The sequence below is a fragment of the Pantherophis guttatus genome, chromosome 1 (assembly GCF_059756535.1).
Source record: "Pantherophis guttatus breed Tessera chromosome 1, ASM5975653v1, whole genome shotgun sequence".
Classification (NCBI taxonomy): Eukaryota; Metazoa; Chordata; class Lepidosauria; order Squamata; family Colubridae; genus Pantherophis; species Pantherophis guttatus.
The window spans coordinates 230648467-230665105 of record NC_142063.1 but is presented as its reverse complement, the minus strand read 5'-3'; the positions used below and the strand labels follow the sequence as shown (position 1 = coordinate 230665105).

Sequence of the window (16639 nt, the reverse complement as noted above, 5' to 3'; positions counted from 1 at the left end):
GACCTTTGGCCAACATGCCTTGCTTGATCTTTTGATGGTCTACAATAGCTTCAGATCACTGAAGAACCGATATCCTTCTGGGCCACTTTAGAGGGTTGGAACCAAAACACAGAATAGATTTTAAGGATATCATATATTATGAGAGCCAGTTTAATGTAGTGGTTAAAGTATCAGGCTAAAAAATGGAGAAACATAAACTCTAGTCCATACTCTAGTAGATACCATTTACAATGCTTTTTACAATCAGCCCCTCTAAATTCTTTCAAAACTGAAGTTTTTAAGGTGAAGGAAGAAAAATTTGCCCATCTCTAGTTTTCTACATTCTAATAAATGAAGCTTTACAATTATTATGAATTGATGCCAATGAGGAACTCAGTTTGACCAATATATTAATGTCAAAGGAATGCCTCATATCTATTTATTCATTTCCTCACATGGATATCAAAATTATTGGGATATAAAGCCCTGGAATCAAATGCATATGGATTACAAGGATACCAATTTTTCCTAAGAATCTCCCAGGATATTTACATCAAAATAAACATCTTGCATTATACTCCAGAATACTTTAAGGCAATTATAAATTCAAGATTGGCATACTAATTCCCCAAACACCGGCTCTCTGCAACACTACAGAGAGGTTCGTGCACCTTAAATGCATGAACAATTCTACATAATTCCTTTCTATGCCTTGTCATTCAACAGATCAGACTGAGAACTGAGGAAGCAGAGAGACACTGCTGGGTGAAGGCAGCATGTTAAATATCCTATTCAGGCCGAACACCTGACTAAGTCTAATAGTGACTAGATAAGCCTGAAAGTCTTCAGAAATATATCCTGAAAATAGTTGCAAGGGTCTCCCCAAAGTGAGTTTCAGGCCAGTTATGAAACTTAAATTTACATATATAGCTCATTGATAATTAGAAAGATTTGAACATCTTTGCAGGCAGATTATGATTGAAGGAATGGTATACATTCCCAAATGTTTCCAATAAACTAAGCTGACTGCAGAAAAGAATTGCCGGTGAAGCAAGTGGCTGGCTGGCTGGCTGGATGGATGGATGGCTGGATGGATGGATGGATGGACAGACAGCCATTTCAAGATAATGGGGACACTTTAAGAATTAAGGTTCTTTTGCAACCAGTTTAATATGGTAATGACTTTAGATCTGATCTTTATTATGGAAATACACATTTCTGCTGGACAGCATATTGCAATGAATGGTCTATCTTAATTAGACCTGTACGTTAGCAAGAAAGTAACATTTAAATTGAGATTTTAGTTCTGTTCATAAGGCTAGGGAAACATTTTGGTACACTGTAATAAATAAACCTCATACTTGTGTTTGTTTTGCAAAAAAAAGACGTTGAGAAATTCATTATTTTAACCACTAACATGTGTCCTGGGGGTGGGAGGGAGATGCTGCTTTTATTCCTAAACAAAAAACACACACTGATTCTTATTAGCCAATTTCACATATAAAAAAAGAGGTCTTCTTCCCCTTCTTTGAAAACCATACACGATAGGCCTTATTTGGAAAACAATTTTCAAGTTGTCAGTAACATTTCCACATTGCCTCATTCAAGAGACATATCACTTCATCTAACGCAACCAGAACTGGAGTCCTCTGACAGATGACAAACACATTTGGGAATAAAAAAACGTTCTTCTCCAATGATGCAATGTGAAGGATGAATCAAATCAGCTGCTGAGCTTCCGGATGGTATCATCACTATTATTACTACCAGGATTCTACTTTACTCTTCCATTTAAGATTAAGTTAAACAGAATGGCAAATTTCCATTTGGGCCTCAGAGTCCTCTGGATTTGGGCACAGCTTCTCAGTTTAAAGAAAAGCTATTCCATTACACGTCCAATGGGCTAGTTGTTTCCTCTATCTTCTATTTTTTTATTATTTTAAGGCATTAACTACCAAAAAATTCACTTGGCTTTGGTGGATTATCAGGCACTACATTTTAGGTAATGAAAGTATATTTTGAAGGAACTGGTACTTTGTGGCTCTTGCTTAATAACCGCAGCAGTCACTTTATAACTGTTATGACTGTTCATTTAATAATTGCCACAAAAAGGTCATTAAAAACAGGTCTGGTCACATGATAACCCACTTTATGACTATCATGACTCACAGCTAATTGGCAGGCTCCATTACGGTCATAAATTGAGAATTGCCTCAAAAAACAGGAGATGTTCTTGTGTTATTCCATGCACAAATTTTAAGGGCTTCTCTTTAATAAAAGACCAAGTATTCAAAGTTCAACTTATTATTCAAAATGTCCCATTTGCAATCTGTTTTAGAATCTAGGCATATCATTCAAATGGAAAGAAAGACTGAACTATTTAGGGTGATTGGGATCAATAATTTTGGGTTTCAGTGCTAAGGCTAGCTTGCTATTAAAGGAAGAAACATTATCGTTCTTCACGAACCCAGCAGCTATGTTTATTTGTTCTGATACAATCCTCTGGAAACAAATGAAAGAAACCCTAATGGTCAGCAGTCATAGAGATTAAATGAGGAGAAACTAAAATTAGGACATTTATTACAACCAAACTGGTAGCTCTCATGCTATGCAGCAGGAACTGTAGGCTAAATAATATATATATTTTTTCATACTGATTCTAAGTTGTTTACAATTCTTTGCCATTTTCTTAAACAATAAAGCACATTTTGCCTGGAAGCAATTATAGCACATCTGCACACAGCGGATGCTTTGTGGTATGGAGATGCAAGTTACAGTAATGAAGAAGTGGCTCGTTTATTGAAAAAGTGTGCCTGTCCAGAAGATTTTAGTATATGCACTAGTCAAATCAAGCAAAAATCAGCTGCTGAAATAAAGAGAAAGCATGAAGTTGATTATGACTACCTAAGGATTAAGGAATAATCACAACCATTTTGTTTTAAAGTAATGTTACAAAAAAATGTCTATAATCATATAGGTTACAACAGGAAAATTAACTTGTTGTTTTGTCATCCCACTTTTAAGTTGAAGTGTAGATTGTGGTAGCTAAAGTAGAACATCCAGATTCAGTCACAGTTTTGTTCTATACTGTATAGCATCAACCTTGTGAACTCTCAAATTTTATCTTTATATATATATATAAATTTTATCTATCTATCTATCATCTATCTATCTATCTATCTATCTATCTATCTATCTATCTATCTATCATCTATCTATCGTAAATATAAATATACCAAATTTATATTTTGCTGATAAAGAAATAAAGGAAGACTAGTATAGATCTATTTCAAGCTATTTAGCTCTCATCAGATATATATGTGTGTGTGTGTGTGTGTTTGTGTGTGTGTGTGTGTGTATGTATTGCTCAAAAAAATAAAGGGAACACAAGCAGAAGACATCCTAGATCTGAATGAATGAAATAGCCTTATTAAATACTTTGTTCTTTACATACAGTAGTTTATACACTGCTCAAACAACTAAAGGGAACACAAAACTAAATAGACACAAAAGAGAGAGAGAGACAGTGAGAGAGAGAGGTAGATGTGTATATTTGTGTGTGTGTTGTGTGTGTGTGTGTGTTATGTTTGTGTATGGGTAGATATATACTTTATTTTGAGAGCAGGCAACAGAATTTCATTTTTAATGTGGGCCACAGTAAAAAAGGAAAATAAAGGTTACCTTATCTCATCTCATCTTATCTAGAACACTTGGTTTCTCATAGACAATTTACATTTTAAAAATAGTTTATTACTATTTTTCATTTATTTGAGCTTGTCAAAGCTGTATGGAACAGCTGTATTAGTTATTGATAGATAGCTTTATATATCTTGGAAGAGTTTTTATTAAAGATAAGGAAATGGATGGAGAAATGTTGAGACATACAGAGTCCTTGGTGTTCTCTGAGTTTGGTTGTTTTCTTGCAGATATTTCATTATCCAACTAGGTAACATATTCAATGCTAGAAGGGAAGGTGGTTTTCTCTCTGTTTATAGGTTATACAGTGGTTTACCTTGTCAGTGTTGGTGGGGATGTTGTTTTCTTCTTGGTAGTTTCTTGATTAGGCTGTTGTTTACCAATTGTCTGAGTTGGTAGTTAATGCTTGAATGTTGGTCTAATATTAAACCTGATGTTAATCCCTGTTTATCCAGGTGTTGATTGCTTATGAAGTGGTGTTTTGATCTTTTTACTTCCTTTTTAGCTTTTGGATTGTTTTTTTCAAATGATGTGTGAATGTTGTTTATCTCTATGTACCTGCCGATGACTGATTTGTCTAAATGCTAGGCTCAGAAAGTAATGGTTGGATGAAAATGAAGATCTGCTCAAAAAGACAGGGATGAAAAAAAACAAAAGAGCAAAAGACAGTATATGAATTTATGTACATAGAAGCAAGATTATTTGCAAGGGAGAGTTACGGTGAATACAGTTCATATAAAATGAATTTGGTTAGATTTCATTCCTTTTATTTTCTGCCTGCCATCACTTTTGTTTATGATGTCTTATATGACCACACAAGTTAAACCCCTTTTTTACTTGAATCAGACTTGCAAGACATATAAAGGGGCCGAACTTCAACCATAAGATTACAGTTTGTTTGTTTGTTTGTTTGTTTGTTTGTTTGTTTGTTTGTTTGTTTTACATCCTTCTTACAGATTTCCCTCTTCAACACCTGTGTGGATTTACTAGATTTGATCTGAGAACTTGATAAATACCAGTGGTGAAATTCAAATTTTTTTACTACCGGTTCTGTAGGTGTTGCGTGGCGTGGCGTGGTGTGGCATGGCTTGGTGGGCATGGCAGGGGAAGGATACTGCAAAATCCCTATTCCCACCCCACTCTGGAGCCAGCCAGAGGTGGTAGTTGCCGGTTCTCCAAACTGCTCAAAATTTCCGCTACTGGTTCTCCAGAACCGTTCAGAACCTGCTGGATTTCACCCCGGGAAATACCCTGCCTTCTATTTTATTACAAGAGGTTCATTCTTCTTCTTCTTCTTGTGCCATATCCATCATCAGACATTGGCGATCATGTTGGCAATCCTATTTTTATCAACAGCCGCACTAAAAAGTGCTGTTGAGTTTTGTCCAAACCAGTCCCTTAGATTTTGAAGCCATGATGTTCTTCCTCTGCCTGGACCTCATTTGCCTTCAATCTTTCCCTGGAGGATTAAGTGAAGTATGGCGTATTTTTCTGGGTGTCGCATCGCATGTCCAAAATATTCTAATTTTTGCTTTTTAATGGTTTTGATTATTTCCCTTTGCAAAGGGAAATCATGAGGCTCATAGAGCTTAGCTGAGAATGACAATTGTTTACATGAGCTTGACAACCAGTTGAAGGTTAGCCAAGGCCAAGTTGTGATGATCAGTTTTACAAGCTTCAATAAAAATTACTTCTATGCAGCATATTAAACCATAACTTTACATGTCACATTGGTTTCTTTTTAAAAATCCATTACAGAAGGAGACCAAATAAGTAATTATTTTTATTTGGTGTACAGCTAAGCACAGTACAGTCAAAACAGAAGTAAAACCAGAAGCATGATGTGATTCTCTTTCAGACCAAATTTAGAATTTTTATTTTTTTTAAGGAGAAGAGAAGAAACTGAAAGAAGTACAGAACATATGTGGTAGCAGTAGACCAGGGGTGAAATTCAGCGGGTTCTAACAGGTTCTGGAGAACTGGTAGTGGAAATTTTGAGTAGTTCGGAGAACCGGCAAATACCACCTCTGGCTGGCCCCAGAGTGGGGTGGGAATGGAGATTTTGCAGTATCCTTCCCACACCACGTCCACCAAGCCATGCCCACAGAACCAGTAGTAAAAAATAATTCCACCACTGCAGTAGACCAAGGTTTAAATAAAAAATTTCCACTTAATAAGTAATAATTAATTATTAAAAATAGACTTGCATTACATTGCTACTAGTTAAACCCAAATAATATTTAAATAATATTTAACAAAAAGTTAACTGTAGACTTAAATGCTTACTTGGCTCACTTGGAGGAATCAATAAAGATGTTTATTTTTACTGGGTACTCTTGAAAATGTGGAAGGTGAACATTTGAGTGCTTTAAGCAAATGGGTTCCAGCTGTGTCACTCTGAATTTCCTACCAAGGAAACAAATTCTTTTCAACATTTCCTATTAATATTTATTAAATGTGGGCAATTTCTAGAAGTTCAGAATAGACCAATGGAGAGTACGGAGTTTTATAGAATTCCTGCCGGTTTTCATTGTAGAGGGAGCGCAAAATGTACTAGTTGAGTACATCCAGTTCTCATTCACATGACATCCACTGTGGTTCCAAATTAGGAGTTGAATGGGTGACACAGCCTATAGAAGGCCTCTTAGGCAAATTGACTGATCACTCCTTACATTGGTGCACTTTTAATTTATGTATGCATGTAGACGTGCATCTGCATTCTGCAGCACTGAACATTTAACCCAACATACTTGCTGCTGACTTTCCAGCTGTTGAAAACTATTGGAAGTTTTAAGGAACCCTAGTGGTGCAGTGGTTAGTAAGTAGTATTGCAGGCTAACTCTGCCCACAATCTGGCGTTCGATCCTGATGGCCTCAAAGTTGATTCAACCTTCCAAGGTCTGTAAAATGAGGACCCAAATTGTTGGGGGCAATATGCTGACATTTGTAAACCGCCCAAAGAGTGCTGTAAAGCACCATCGAGCGGTATATAAGTCTAAGTACTGTTGCTATTGCTATTGGTCTTAAAAAGAGAGAGGTGATCCAGAAAGCTACTGGGAAAGTAGCTTTCCTTCTCCAATTATTCTCTTTATTATTACTTTCTTTATTCTTCTCTAAATCTTCCTGTAGCTATTTTACTGGTTTGTTAATTCAGGATTGAGTCTAATGAATATGAGGCTCTTACATTTTTGCCTGGAAAAATGTAAGATTTGAAATGTAAAATCATGTTATATAAAAATTGGAATCTTCTTCTTTCATGGCATTTCAAAGGAGATTCATCCTTTTGTTAAAACATAATGCTGACTTACAGAGTCATAGATCGTTCTGGACAATGTCTTTATGGTTGCTAAGAGCTGATGCTAACTTGATGGCCTATAATCAACCAATTAGAATAGAATTAGAAGATCTTTAGGCCATCAAAACCCAACCTCCTGATCAATGTGTACAAACTAATCAAAGCATCCCAGAGAAACAACTATTCCTCTGCCTGAACATTTACAGTCACTCTACTGATTCATACTCTCTTTTAAGATATTCCTATGTAAGGCCTGCATATTTGATCCCTGAACTGCTTCTTAGCTACAAAGCTACAAAGACAGAGACAATTCTGTGTGGCAGAGAATTTACTGAACCTCCTTGCTACCATTAATGTGCCATATTATTCTAGTGGGCAGAGAGGAGAGAGAAAGCAAAGCAAGAAGTTAAGCAAACATGTGAGACAAGAATCTGTGTGGGTGGGCATGTCTACCGGTTGAAGACTATAACATTAATAAGTATATAGCTAAGTCTGTGGCTAAGACGCTGAGCTTGTCGATTGAAAGGTTGGCAGTTCAGTGGTTCAAATCCCTAGTGCCGCGTAATGGGGTGAGCTCCTGTTACTTGTCCCAGCTTCTGCCAACCTAGCAGTTCGAAAGCACATAAAAAATGCAAGTAGAAAAATAGGGACCACCTTTGGTGGGAAGGTAACAGCGTTCCGTGTGCCTTTGCCATTTAGTCATGCTGGCCACATGACCATGGAGACGTCTTCGGACAGCGCTGGCTCTTCAGCTTTGAAACGGAGATGAGCACCACCCCCTAGAGTCGGGAACGACTAGCACGTATGTGTGAGGGGAACCTTTAACTTTAAGTTTATTATTGTTACTTTTTTTAAAGTTGGCAATGCATTTCTTGGGTATTTTAATACTTACAGCTTATCTGTAAATTATCTTAAGGCCTAGGCAAAGTCATATAGTAAAAATGTTTCTTCAAATAACTTGATCAAAGTTTAGGACTTGAAAATACTTTAGACTAGAATTGGTTCCTGTTATGTGGGGTGAATGAGGACGCAGCAAGCCAGAGTAGTTAGTGACAACAGCTCTTTATTGTAGGGTGAGACTCCAGCGACTGACCAGGGGAGCCAGCTCCCTTTATATACCTTGCAGCTGTGGTGGTCAGCCAATCAGCTGAGGGTCAGTTAATTCAAACTTCCCGCCAAACAAACCTATTTACATAACACTCCTCCCCTCCCAGAAGTCACTTGGGGTGTTATCTGCATACCAAGTCTCTCAGGTGACTAGGGCGTGTGCGAGTCCTAGTTGACCTGCGCAGTTCAGTCAGAGGGGCGGCGTCGAGCAGGTCGGAGGGACTTTCTGTTTCTCCCTGCTCCGCCAATGAGGCCTCCGGGACCTCCTCGTGGGCGGCGACTTCTTCGGCTGCTGGGACTACCTCGACGGGGCGGCGCTGGATGCCAGAATCCTCAGCTAAGTCCCCCGCTCTACTCGGGCTAGTAGTTTGTGCTTCTGTTTGGTAGTCGTGGCCGTAGATGGGGTCGTCTAATGTATCGTCGGTGTCTGTGGTTACCCGTTTTCTTAATTGGTCAATGTGCCTGCGCCAAACTCTCCCGTCCCCCATGTCTACCCGGTATGACTTGGGGCCTGTGATTTCTGTGATTGTTCCGGCCTCCCAGAGTGGGCCCTGTCCATAATTTCTAGCGTGTACCGGTGTTCCTATGGTGAACTCTCTAAGTTTCCTCTCCCCCCCCCTTGAAGACCTCTGGGGAGTTATTGGGGTTGAGTCTGTCTAATATTCCCCGGAGTTTCCGCCCCATTAATAGCTCGGCCGGACTTCGGCCCGTGGCTGTACAGGGTGTGGAGTGTTGGGCTAGTAGGAACTTATCTACCCTTTCCTGCCAGTCCCCGGGGCTTACACGTGCAAGGGCCTCCTTTGCTGACCTAACAAATCTCTCAGCCTGTCCGTTACTGGCCGGGTGAAACGGGGCAGAGAGGACGTGCCTGATCCCAAGTCCCGCTAGGTAACCCTCGAACTGTGTTGCGGTGAACTGTGGCCCGTTATCTGACACTAGGATGTCCGGTAACCCATGTGTGGTGAATAACTGTCTTAGTTCTCTGATGGTTGCGTCGGTGGTAGTGGCCTTCATTAGCTTGATCTCCAACCATTTGGAGAATGCGTCTACGACGACCATGAAGGTCTGTCCATGGAATGGGCCTGCGAAGTCTATATGTATTCTGGATCAGGGTCCCTGGGGCCTTTCCCACTCCCTCACGGGTGCCGTTGGCGGGTCTGATCTGGACTCTTGGCAGGGCTGGCATCTCCCCACCCACTCGGTGATGTCTGCATCCATGCTGGGCCACCAGACGTAGCTCCTGGCTAGCCCCTTCATTCTTACAATCCCAGGGTGCCCCTCATGCAACAACGTTAAAACTTTTTCCCTTAAACTTGAAGGAATAACAACCCGATCGTCCCATAGTAAACAACCCCCTTGCATTGTCAACTCATCCCGTTTCCCCGCGAACGGTTTGAATTCCCCGCTCCCAATCTTTTCCGGCCACCCCCTCATAACCCAACTTGCGACTGTCCGGATCACGTGGTCTTTGGATGAGGCTTTCGCAACCTCGGCTGATGTGATGGGCCCAGAGTCCAAAACGTCTATCAGCAGGATAGGGATGCCGGGTATGGGGTCTTCTAGGCTGTCGGGTAGTGGGCATCGGCTGAGTGCGTCCGCGTTGCCCATGTCCGCCCCTGGTCGATGTACCAGGCGATAGGAGTATGCTGCGAGGAAGATGGTCCAGCGTGTCATCCTGGGCGAAAGTGCTGCCGGGGTTGGTCGATCTCCCGCGAGGAGACCCAGGAGCGGGCGATGGTCTGTGATTAGCTCAAAGTCCCTCCCGAACAAGTACTCGTGGAATTTCTTTACTCCCGAAACGGCGGCTAGGGCCTCCTTGTCGAGCTGGCTATAATTTCGTTCGGCACTTGATAGAGTTCGGGAGTAATATGCGATGGGCGCCTCTAGGCCATTCGGGAGTCTGTGGCTCAGGATGGCTCCCACCCCGAACGGGGACGCGTCACATGCTAGAACAAGGGGAAGCGTTGCATTGTACTGAATTAGAAAACTCTCGGCTGATAGCAGTTTTTTAATGCCGGCGAATGCCCTGTCTTCAGCCTTCCCCCATTTCCAAGTGGCTTTTTTGGTTAACAGCCTATGTAGGGGTTCTGCTACTGTTGCCTTGTCTTTAAGGAAAATGGCGTAAAAGTTTAATAGTCCCAGGAAGGCCTGTAACTCTGCCTTGTCTTTGGGGGTGGGTGCTTCTCTGATTGCCCTGATCTTGCTTTCTGTGGGGTGAATGCCGGTGCCATCTACCCTGTACCCCAGGAATTCGACTGAGGGGACTGCGATCATACATTTGTTGTGTTTCACTCTGAGTCCTGCGTCTCTGAATTTCCTTAATACCTCCCTCAGTCTTTCTCTTAACTGGTGCTCGTTGTCGGCGGTGATGAACACGTCATCGAAATAGGGCACCACCCCGGGGATCCCCTGTAGTAGCCGCTCCATGGTACTTTGAAACAGTCCGGGGGCCACGCTTACCCCAAATTGCAACCGGGTACACTTGAAGGCCCCTCTGTGGGTTACAATAGTCTGTGCCTCTGCGGTAGCGCCATCTACTGGCAGCTGCTGGTACGCCTGCGCAAGATCGAGTTTTGCGAAGATCTTGCCGGGGCCCAGGGAATGCAATAAGTGGTGAACGACGGGCACTGGATAGGCGCTCTGCTGCAGGGCCTTATTAATTGTGCATTTATAATCAGCGCATATGCGCACTGACCCGTCCGGCTTGACCGGCGTAACAATTGGGGTCTCCCATTTGGCGTGGTCGACTGGCACGAGCACCCCTTGTTTGATTAATTTGTCCAGTTCAATGTCTATTTTGGGCTTCAGGGCAAATGGTACCCGCCTAGGCTTTAAACGGATGGGTGCAACATTGGGGTCTAGGTTAAACGAAATCGGGGTCCCCACATACTTGCCAAGCCTTTCGTCGAACACGTCCTGGAATTCCTGCATCAGGTCTTCCTTCAGGGTGCTTCGAACGTTCCTTACTCCGGTGAATCCCATGCCTAGGGCTCTAAACCAGTCCATGCCCAGGAGGCTGGGGAGGTTGTCGCTGACGATGGTGAGGGGCAGTTTCTCGGTAAACTCCCCGTATTGGACTTGGAACTCGCCTCTGCCTTCGACGGGTATGCGGTTCCCTTGGTAGTCCTTCAGTCTGCGTAGCTGTGGCTGGAGCTGTCGCTTGCGTACGCTGGGGATGACTTTCTTCAGATTCTCCCAAGACATGATGGATATCGGTGATCCCGTGTCTATCTCCATCTGGCACTCTCGTCCCTCGATCTCGACCGTGGTGTAGGTCTTTTCTCCGGGCGAAGTGCAGGTCCGTGAAATGCGTATGGTGTAGGCCCCAGCGTCTTCAAATCTCGCGCCCTTCCGGTTTCCGCCATCTCTGTTGGGCCTTCGGTGTGGCGCTGGCTCGGATTGGGCAGTTTGGCCATGTAGTCTGTAGCTCTGGTGTGTTTTTGATCTACAGACTCTAGCGATGTGGCCCCTCTTCTCACAGGAACGGCAAACGGCGTCCCTGAACTTACAGTTTTGTCGTGAGTGGGACCCTCCGCAGCTGGCGCATCCGTCTCTGGGCTCCCTCCGGGCTGTGCGGGACTGCTCGGTGCGGTAGACCTCTTCTTCAGACTCCCCCTCGCTCGCGGTGCTTACGGCCTCTCGATGCACTGGCGCCGTCTTCTGCGTTGTCTTGGTTAGGTGGGAGCTCTTTAATCTCTCGGCGGCCTTTACCGACGACTCTTGCGCCCTGGCCTCGTCTAGGGCGATGAGTAGGGTCAGGTTTGACCTCGCAACCAGCCTTCTCTGGAGCCGGCTATCTCTCACTCCGCAAATTAGTTGCTCTAGGAGCATCTCATCCAGGTCTCGGTACTCACATTGGGTTGCGGCCTTACGCAGGGCGGCGACGTACTCGCTGATCGATTCGCCCTCCTGCTGTAGCCGTTGCCGGAAATCGTAGCGCTGGACGTACTTCGATGGCGTTGGTGCATAGTGGTCTTTCAGCAGGGTCTGTAGCGTCGACCAGGAAATGTTGTGGACCGAATTCGGCTCCGACAATGCCTCGGCTGTGTGGAAGACCCTTGGCCCGCAGTGACTCAGGAACAGGGCTTTCTTCTGAACGTCTGGTAGCCCTTGCATGTCATTCGCCACCATGAAGCACTCGAACCGTGACATGTAGGATCCCCACTTCTCTTCCTTGGGGTCGAAAGGCGCTGGCGGGGTGTAGGCAGACATCGTTTCGGGATTCTCCTGTGTTCCGCTCGCTCGCCTGGCTGGGTTCAGGATGCGGTCTCCGGTCCCTTCTCTGAACGTGGCTTCAGCTCTTTCTCTGCTTCTGGCCTCAAAATCCCACCTTCGTCGCCAATGTTATGTGGGGTGAATGAGGACGCAGCAAGCCAGAGTAGTTAGTGACAACAGCTCTTTATTGTAGGGTGAGACTCCAGCGACTGACCAGGGGAGCCAGCTCCCTTTATATACCTTGCAGCTGTGGTGGTCAGCCAATCAGCTGAGGGTCAGTTAATTCAAACTTCCCGCCAAACAAACCTATTTACATAACAGTTCCCAATGCTGTTTATATGAAATTCATTTCTAAATATAATGTAGTGATGCAGTAGTCATAGTCAAAGAGCTATAGATTTCTGAATAAACTAGGAATTTAAAAGAACAGCTACTCTTCCTTTGGCTCTTTCCACAGTATACATTTGCAACATATAAACTTGCTGCTGAATTCACAGTATAGTGTGGACAAGATGGGCAGCTAGCTGAGACCAAAGCTAAAATCAACACCAGTTACATTGCTTGGTGCCATATAGTACAGTGCCCTTTGGTTATCAGGGGGAATAAATAAATAAGCCAAAGACAAAATTGTGCCCTTCACCAATAAATTGCCCAGAAAGAGCTTAATTTTTAACTTTATGTATCCTTCCACACATACAGAATGTACTAATATTTCCATCTTTTGCCTAAAACAACGCTGTTTAAGAGATTTCATTGGTATATCACCTATAAAATATTTTTTTAAAACCAACAAATTACAAATAATGTTGGAAAATTTACTCAAAACACCTTAGCAAAAGGGCTAGCTGCTAGAACTCCTCAGCGCCCAGGATAAATTGCAGAACAGCAGCCCAAAGCCTTCCTAAGGATGCTTTGTGAAACATCTCTTTCTGAATGTTTAAAGTGACCACATCTTTTTCCAGGAACTCAGCCATCTCTGTTTGGCTTGAGGCAAGCTGGAGACAGCCGGGAGCAGCTTCTGAAGCAGCTCTGTAAGCCTGGAAAAAGTTGTGGCTAGGTTAACAATCTGAAAAGAGGTACTTTTTATGCCCTCCTATGAATTTAGAAGCATCGCTTTTGACAGATTCGCAGAGTCCTAGACAACAGTTCTCGATTCTTAGAAAATCACAGGCAGAACTTGGTTGAGATGTTTCCTTGAGTGATCTACAGATGACTTCTTTTTCAGTGGCATCCCCTTCTGTACAGATTTAGCCAGTGGTGGGTTGCCTCCAGCTCGCAGCGGTTCTATAGAACCGGTAGTAAAATTGGTGGGAGCCTCCGCCCACCGACCCTGACGTCATCAGAACACTTCTGTGCATGCGTAGAAGCTTCTGTGCATGTGCGCGGTCTCATTGCGAACCGGTAGTAAAGGTAAGTAGAACCCAGCCCTGGATTTAGCAGTTAGGGATAGAGACTTCTGATCACATATGAGTGCATATTAAGCATGTTAAGAAGTCCTATTTCTCCAGAAATGGCTGTTTAGTGTCTTTGATTTAGACTGATAGGAGTACAGTATATTTTCATCTGCCTCCTTGACTGAGTTACCACCAAATTTATGGAAAATGTTACATCTTCACATTCCAAAGTCTAGATCTAATTTGATGGAACTATGACAACCAGTCTGAATTTAGTAACCATGATTTACAGCTGATTTGTTCTCTGCCTGGAAAATAAACAAGCAGACTACTATAAACAGTAGCTGTTTTCCTCATTCATCTTTTTAATCAACCTAATCCTATATTTGGATGAAAGATAATATGAATATTTATGAAGTTCCCAAGTATTTGCTCATTATTTCACAATAGCACTGGTCTGTGACTTTTGGCTTTTCCTTTTTCTATGAAGTCATAATTGTATGAAACTGCTTGGATGGTTAGGACAGAGCAATTACTGGTGGGTTTATTTTAGAGCAATGAATCACTGGTAGATATTTCCTTAGCTTCCAAAATAATGACAACACTGCTTAAGAGATTCCATCAGTACATCACCTATAAAATATAAAAAATCAACAAGATCATAAATAATGTTGGAAACATTAATCAAAGTCATGACACAAACATCTTCTACACATTTCTTTGTACCTACCTTCACGTGAGTATTTGGTCTTAGCCAGCAAGACTAATATCAGTGATATAAGAATTGCAATTTAAAATACCTAGATCATGCCAGCTGGAGAATTCTGGAGTTGAAAAATCCACATCTTAATTTACCAAGATCAAAGATGTACTTGTATAATTAGCACTACAGTTTCAAAAAAAAAAAAAGGTCCTACTTGAAGTGTTATTTCTATGTTTCCATGCTAAAGTAATAAGCTCAGAAAAATTTCTGTCGACAATCGTCCAAATAAATGAGTCCTTAATTGTGAAGTGCTACTGATTTTCTATAAAAGGTACAAATAGGTCTACGTGGTACCCAGTTATTAGAAATGGGGGAAGAATATTTTAGTAATAGAGAGACTTAAAGCATCATCCTTTTCATCTGAGCTGCGAGGGAGTAGCGATGTCGGGAGCGGCGGGCGGCTCAGCTGGGCGGCGGCAGCGTTTTCTGCAGCCGGAGGCCGCCTGGATGCTTGAATGGCGAGGGGGGTTGCCCGAAGAGCGTTGCGACATGTCGGGCGCCCCCGAAGAGCTTTGAGACGCCCCAGGCTTGTTCGGATGGCGGAGGGCGCTGGCAGCCCCCCCCACCTTGGAGTGGGGGGGGAGAGGACGGAGGCGAAACATCGAGGGCGTCGGCAACCCCCCCCCGGAGTTGGAGGGGGGGAAACAAACATCAAGGGCGCCGGCAAACTCCACCCCCCGGAGTTGGAGACTGGGGTGGCAATGATCTACAGGAGGATGCTGGCGACCTTCCCCCCCCCTTTGGAACTGGGAACATCAAGAGTGGGAGATTTGCAACCAGGGTTGGGGCCAGGACCTGGTGGGAGATCTTTTCCCAGGCCTAGGAGGCCCTTAAACTGTGATTGCGCGAGGGCTGGGGGCTTGAAACAACTGCCCCACTTCTTGCCCCATCTCTCCTCTTCTCCAGCGTCCCCGTTTGACGATTGGGCCCAATTACATCAGCTGTTAGCCCGTAGGACTCACCGGCTTTGCTTATACCATCTAAACTCCCCTATTTATGAGAGGACTATTTCATCTGAAATGGAAGGACGGTACATTACTGCATCCCGTTCAGCTGAGGGGGGCTGGACACCAGTTGACCACAGTGAGAGGGTGGCCTGGATGTCGGGGCCCCTGGGGGCTGAACCGGGATGATTTTACATATATGTACTCTGTCAGCGGAGGGGACTTGACCATCGGACCAACCGCCGTGAGAGGGCGGTTTTTTGGACCAGACCCTCGGACGCTGTTTGCTTCATGGGTCCATTGCTGCCATCTCACCACAAGATGGGGCCGACCAGCTGTCCTAACCACCGTGAGAGGGTGGTAGGATCTATTGCCCCCCTTGGATTGTGGTCGTCTTGGTTCTGGACTTTGTCCCCTGTTGTGAGGGGACAGCGGACTTGGTTCTGTAAATATGTTCATAGATCCCCCATTTCTTTGTCTACTCCTCCGGTCCTTTTATAGACCCTTAGGTTATGGTCGTGCTACCCGTTCGGCTAAGATGTACTCAGCGGCGGAACTTCTTGGTCTGCGAGACTCCCCCCTCTCGCAGGCTTGGCCCTCCATTCTATCGAGGGCCTACCTCGATGACGGGCTTTGGAACCCCGAGAGGTGGCATGCTACAAAGAGGGGGCTGCGGGATTTTTTAAAATTGTCTTTGTCCACACTTTTAAGGGGTTCGGGGAGGGGGGAGGGGGGTTGGACAGGGATTAGGATTGTGGGTTTGGGGGATAACCCACTTAGGGGAGGGTCGGACCGGGCCAGGATGTGCGGCGGGGGGTGGGGGGGATCCGGGGGTAACAGGGGGGGTCAAGCTTGTCCAGACTGTGTTTCCATCATTGGTACTGTGAGTGGGAGGGGTAGATATGGCGGGAGTAGGGGGCCATATCATGTGAAGGGAGCGCGCACCCGCTGTCTTCAAGCGGTAGGGCGCTCCGGCCCCCATAGCTCCACTCGTTCTCCAGGTTGCATAGATCCTCAGGGCCCAGGCCTTCGACTGATGTTGTGCAACGCCAGGTCTGTAGTAAATAAAGCCCCCCTCATTTGTGATCTTATTCAGGAGGGGGGAGCGGACCTGGCGGGTATTACGGAGACCTGGTTGGGCCCGGAGGGAGGGGTCCCTCTGGTAGAAATGTGCCCACCAGGCTTCCGCGCATTCCATCAGCCGAGGCCTCAGGGGAGGGGCGGGGGAGTAGCGGTTATTATTAGA

General features: G+C 44.3%; 1 protein-coding gene across 1 annotated transcript; it reads right to left on the bottom strand.

Annotated features, from left to right (window-relative positions):
- Positions 1 to 9446: 9446 nt before the first annotated feature.
- Positions 9447 to 12289, bottom strand: LOC148116800 (uncharacterized). Its single transcript, XM_087881582.1, has 2 exons — positions 10632 to 12289; positions 9447 to 9693 (listed from the first exon to the last, which is right to left on the bottom strand). The coding sequence occupies exons 1-2, from the start codon at positions 12287 to 12289 to the stop codon at positions 9447 to 9449; spliced, it is 1905 nt and encodes a 634-aa protein (XP_087737708.1).
- Between the last annotated feature and the right edge of the window lie 4350 nt (positions 12290 to 16639).

Bases quoted from the DNA above. Each gene is read 5' to 3' on its own strand.
- LOC148116800 (XM_087881582.1), bottom strand. From the start codon at position 12,289: ATGTCTGCCTACACCCCGCCAGCGCCTTTCGACCCCAAGGAAGAGAAG. The intron at 9,694-10,631 runs GTACCAGCAGCT...TACATCGACCAG, and splicing joins AAACTCGATCTTGCGCAGGC to GGGCGGACATGGGCAACGCG.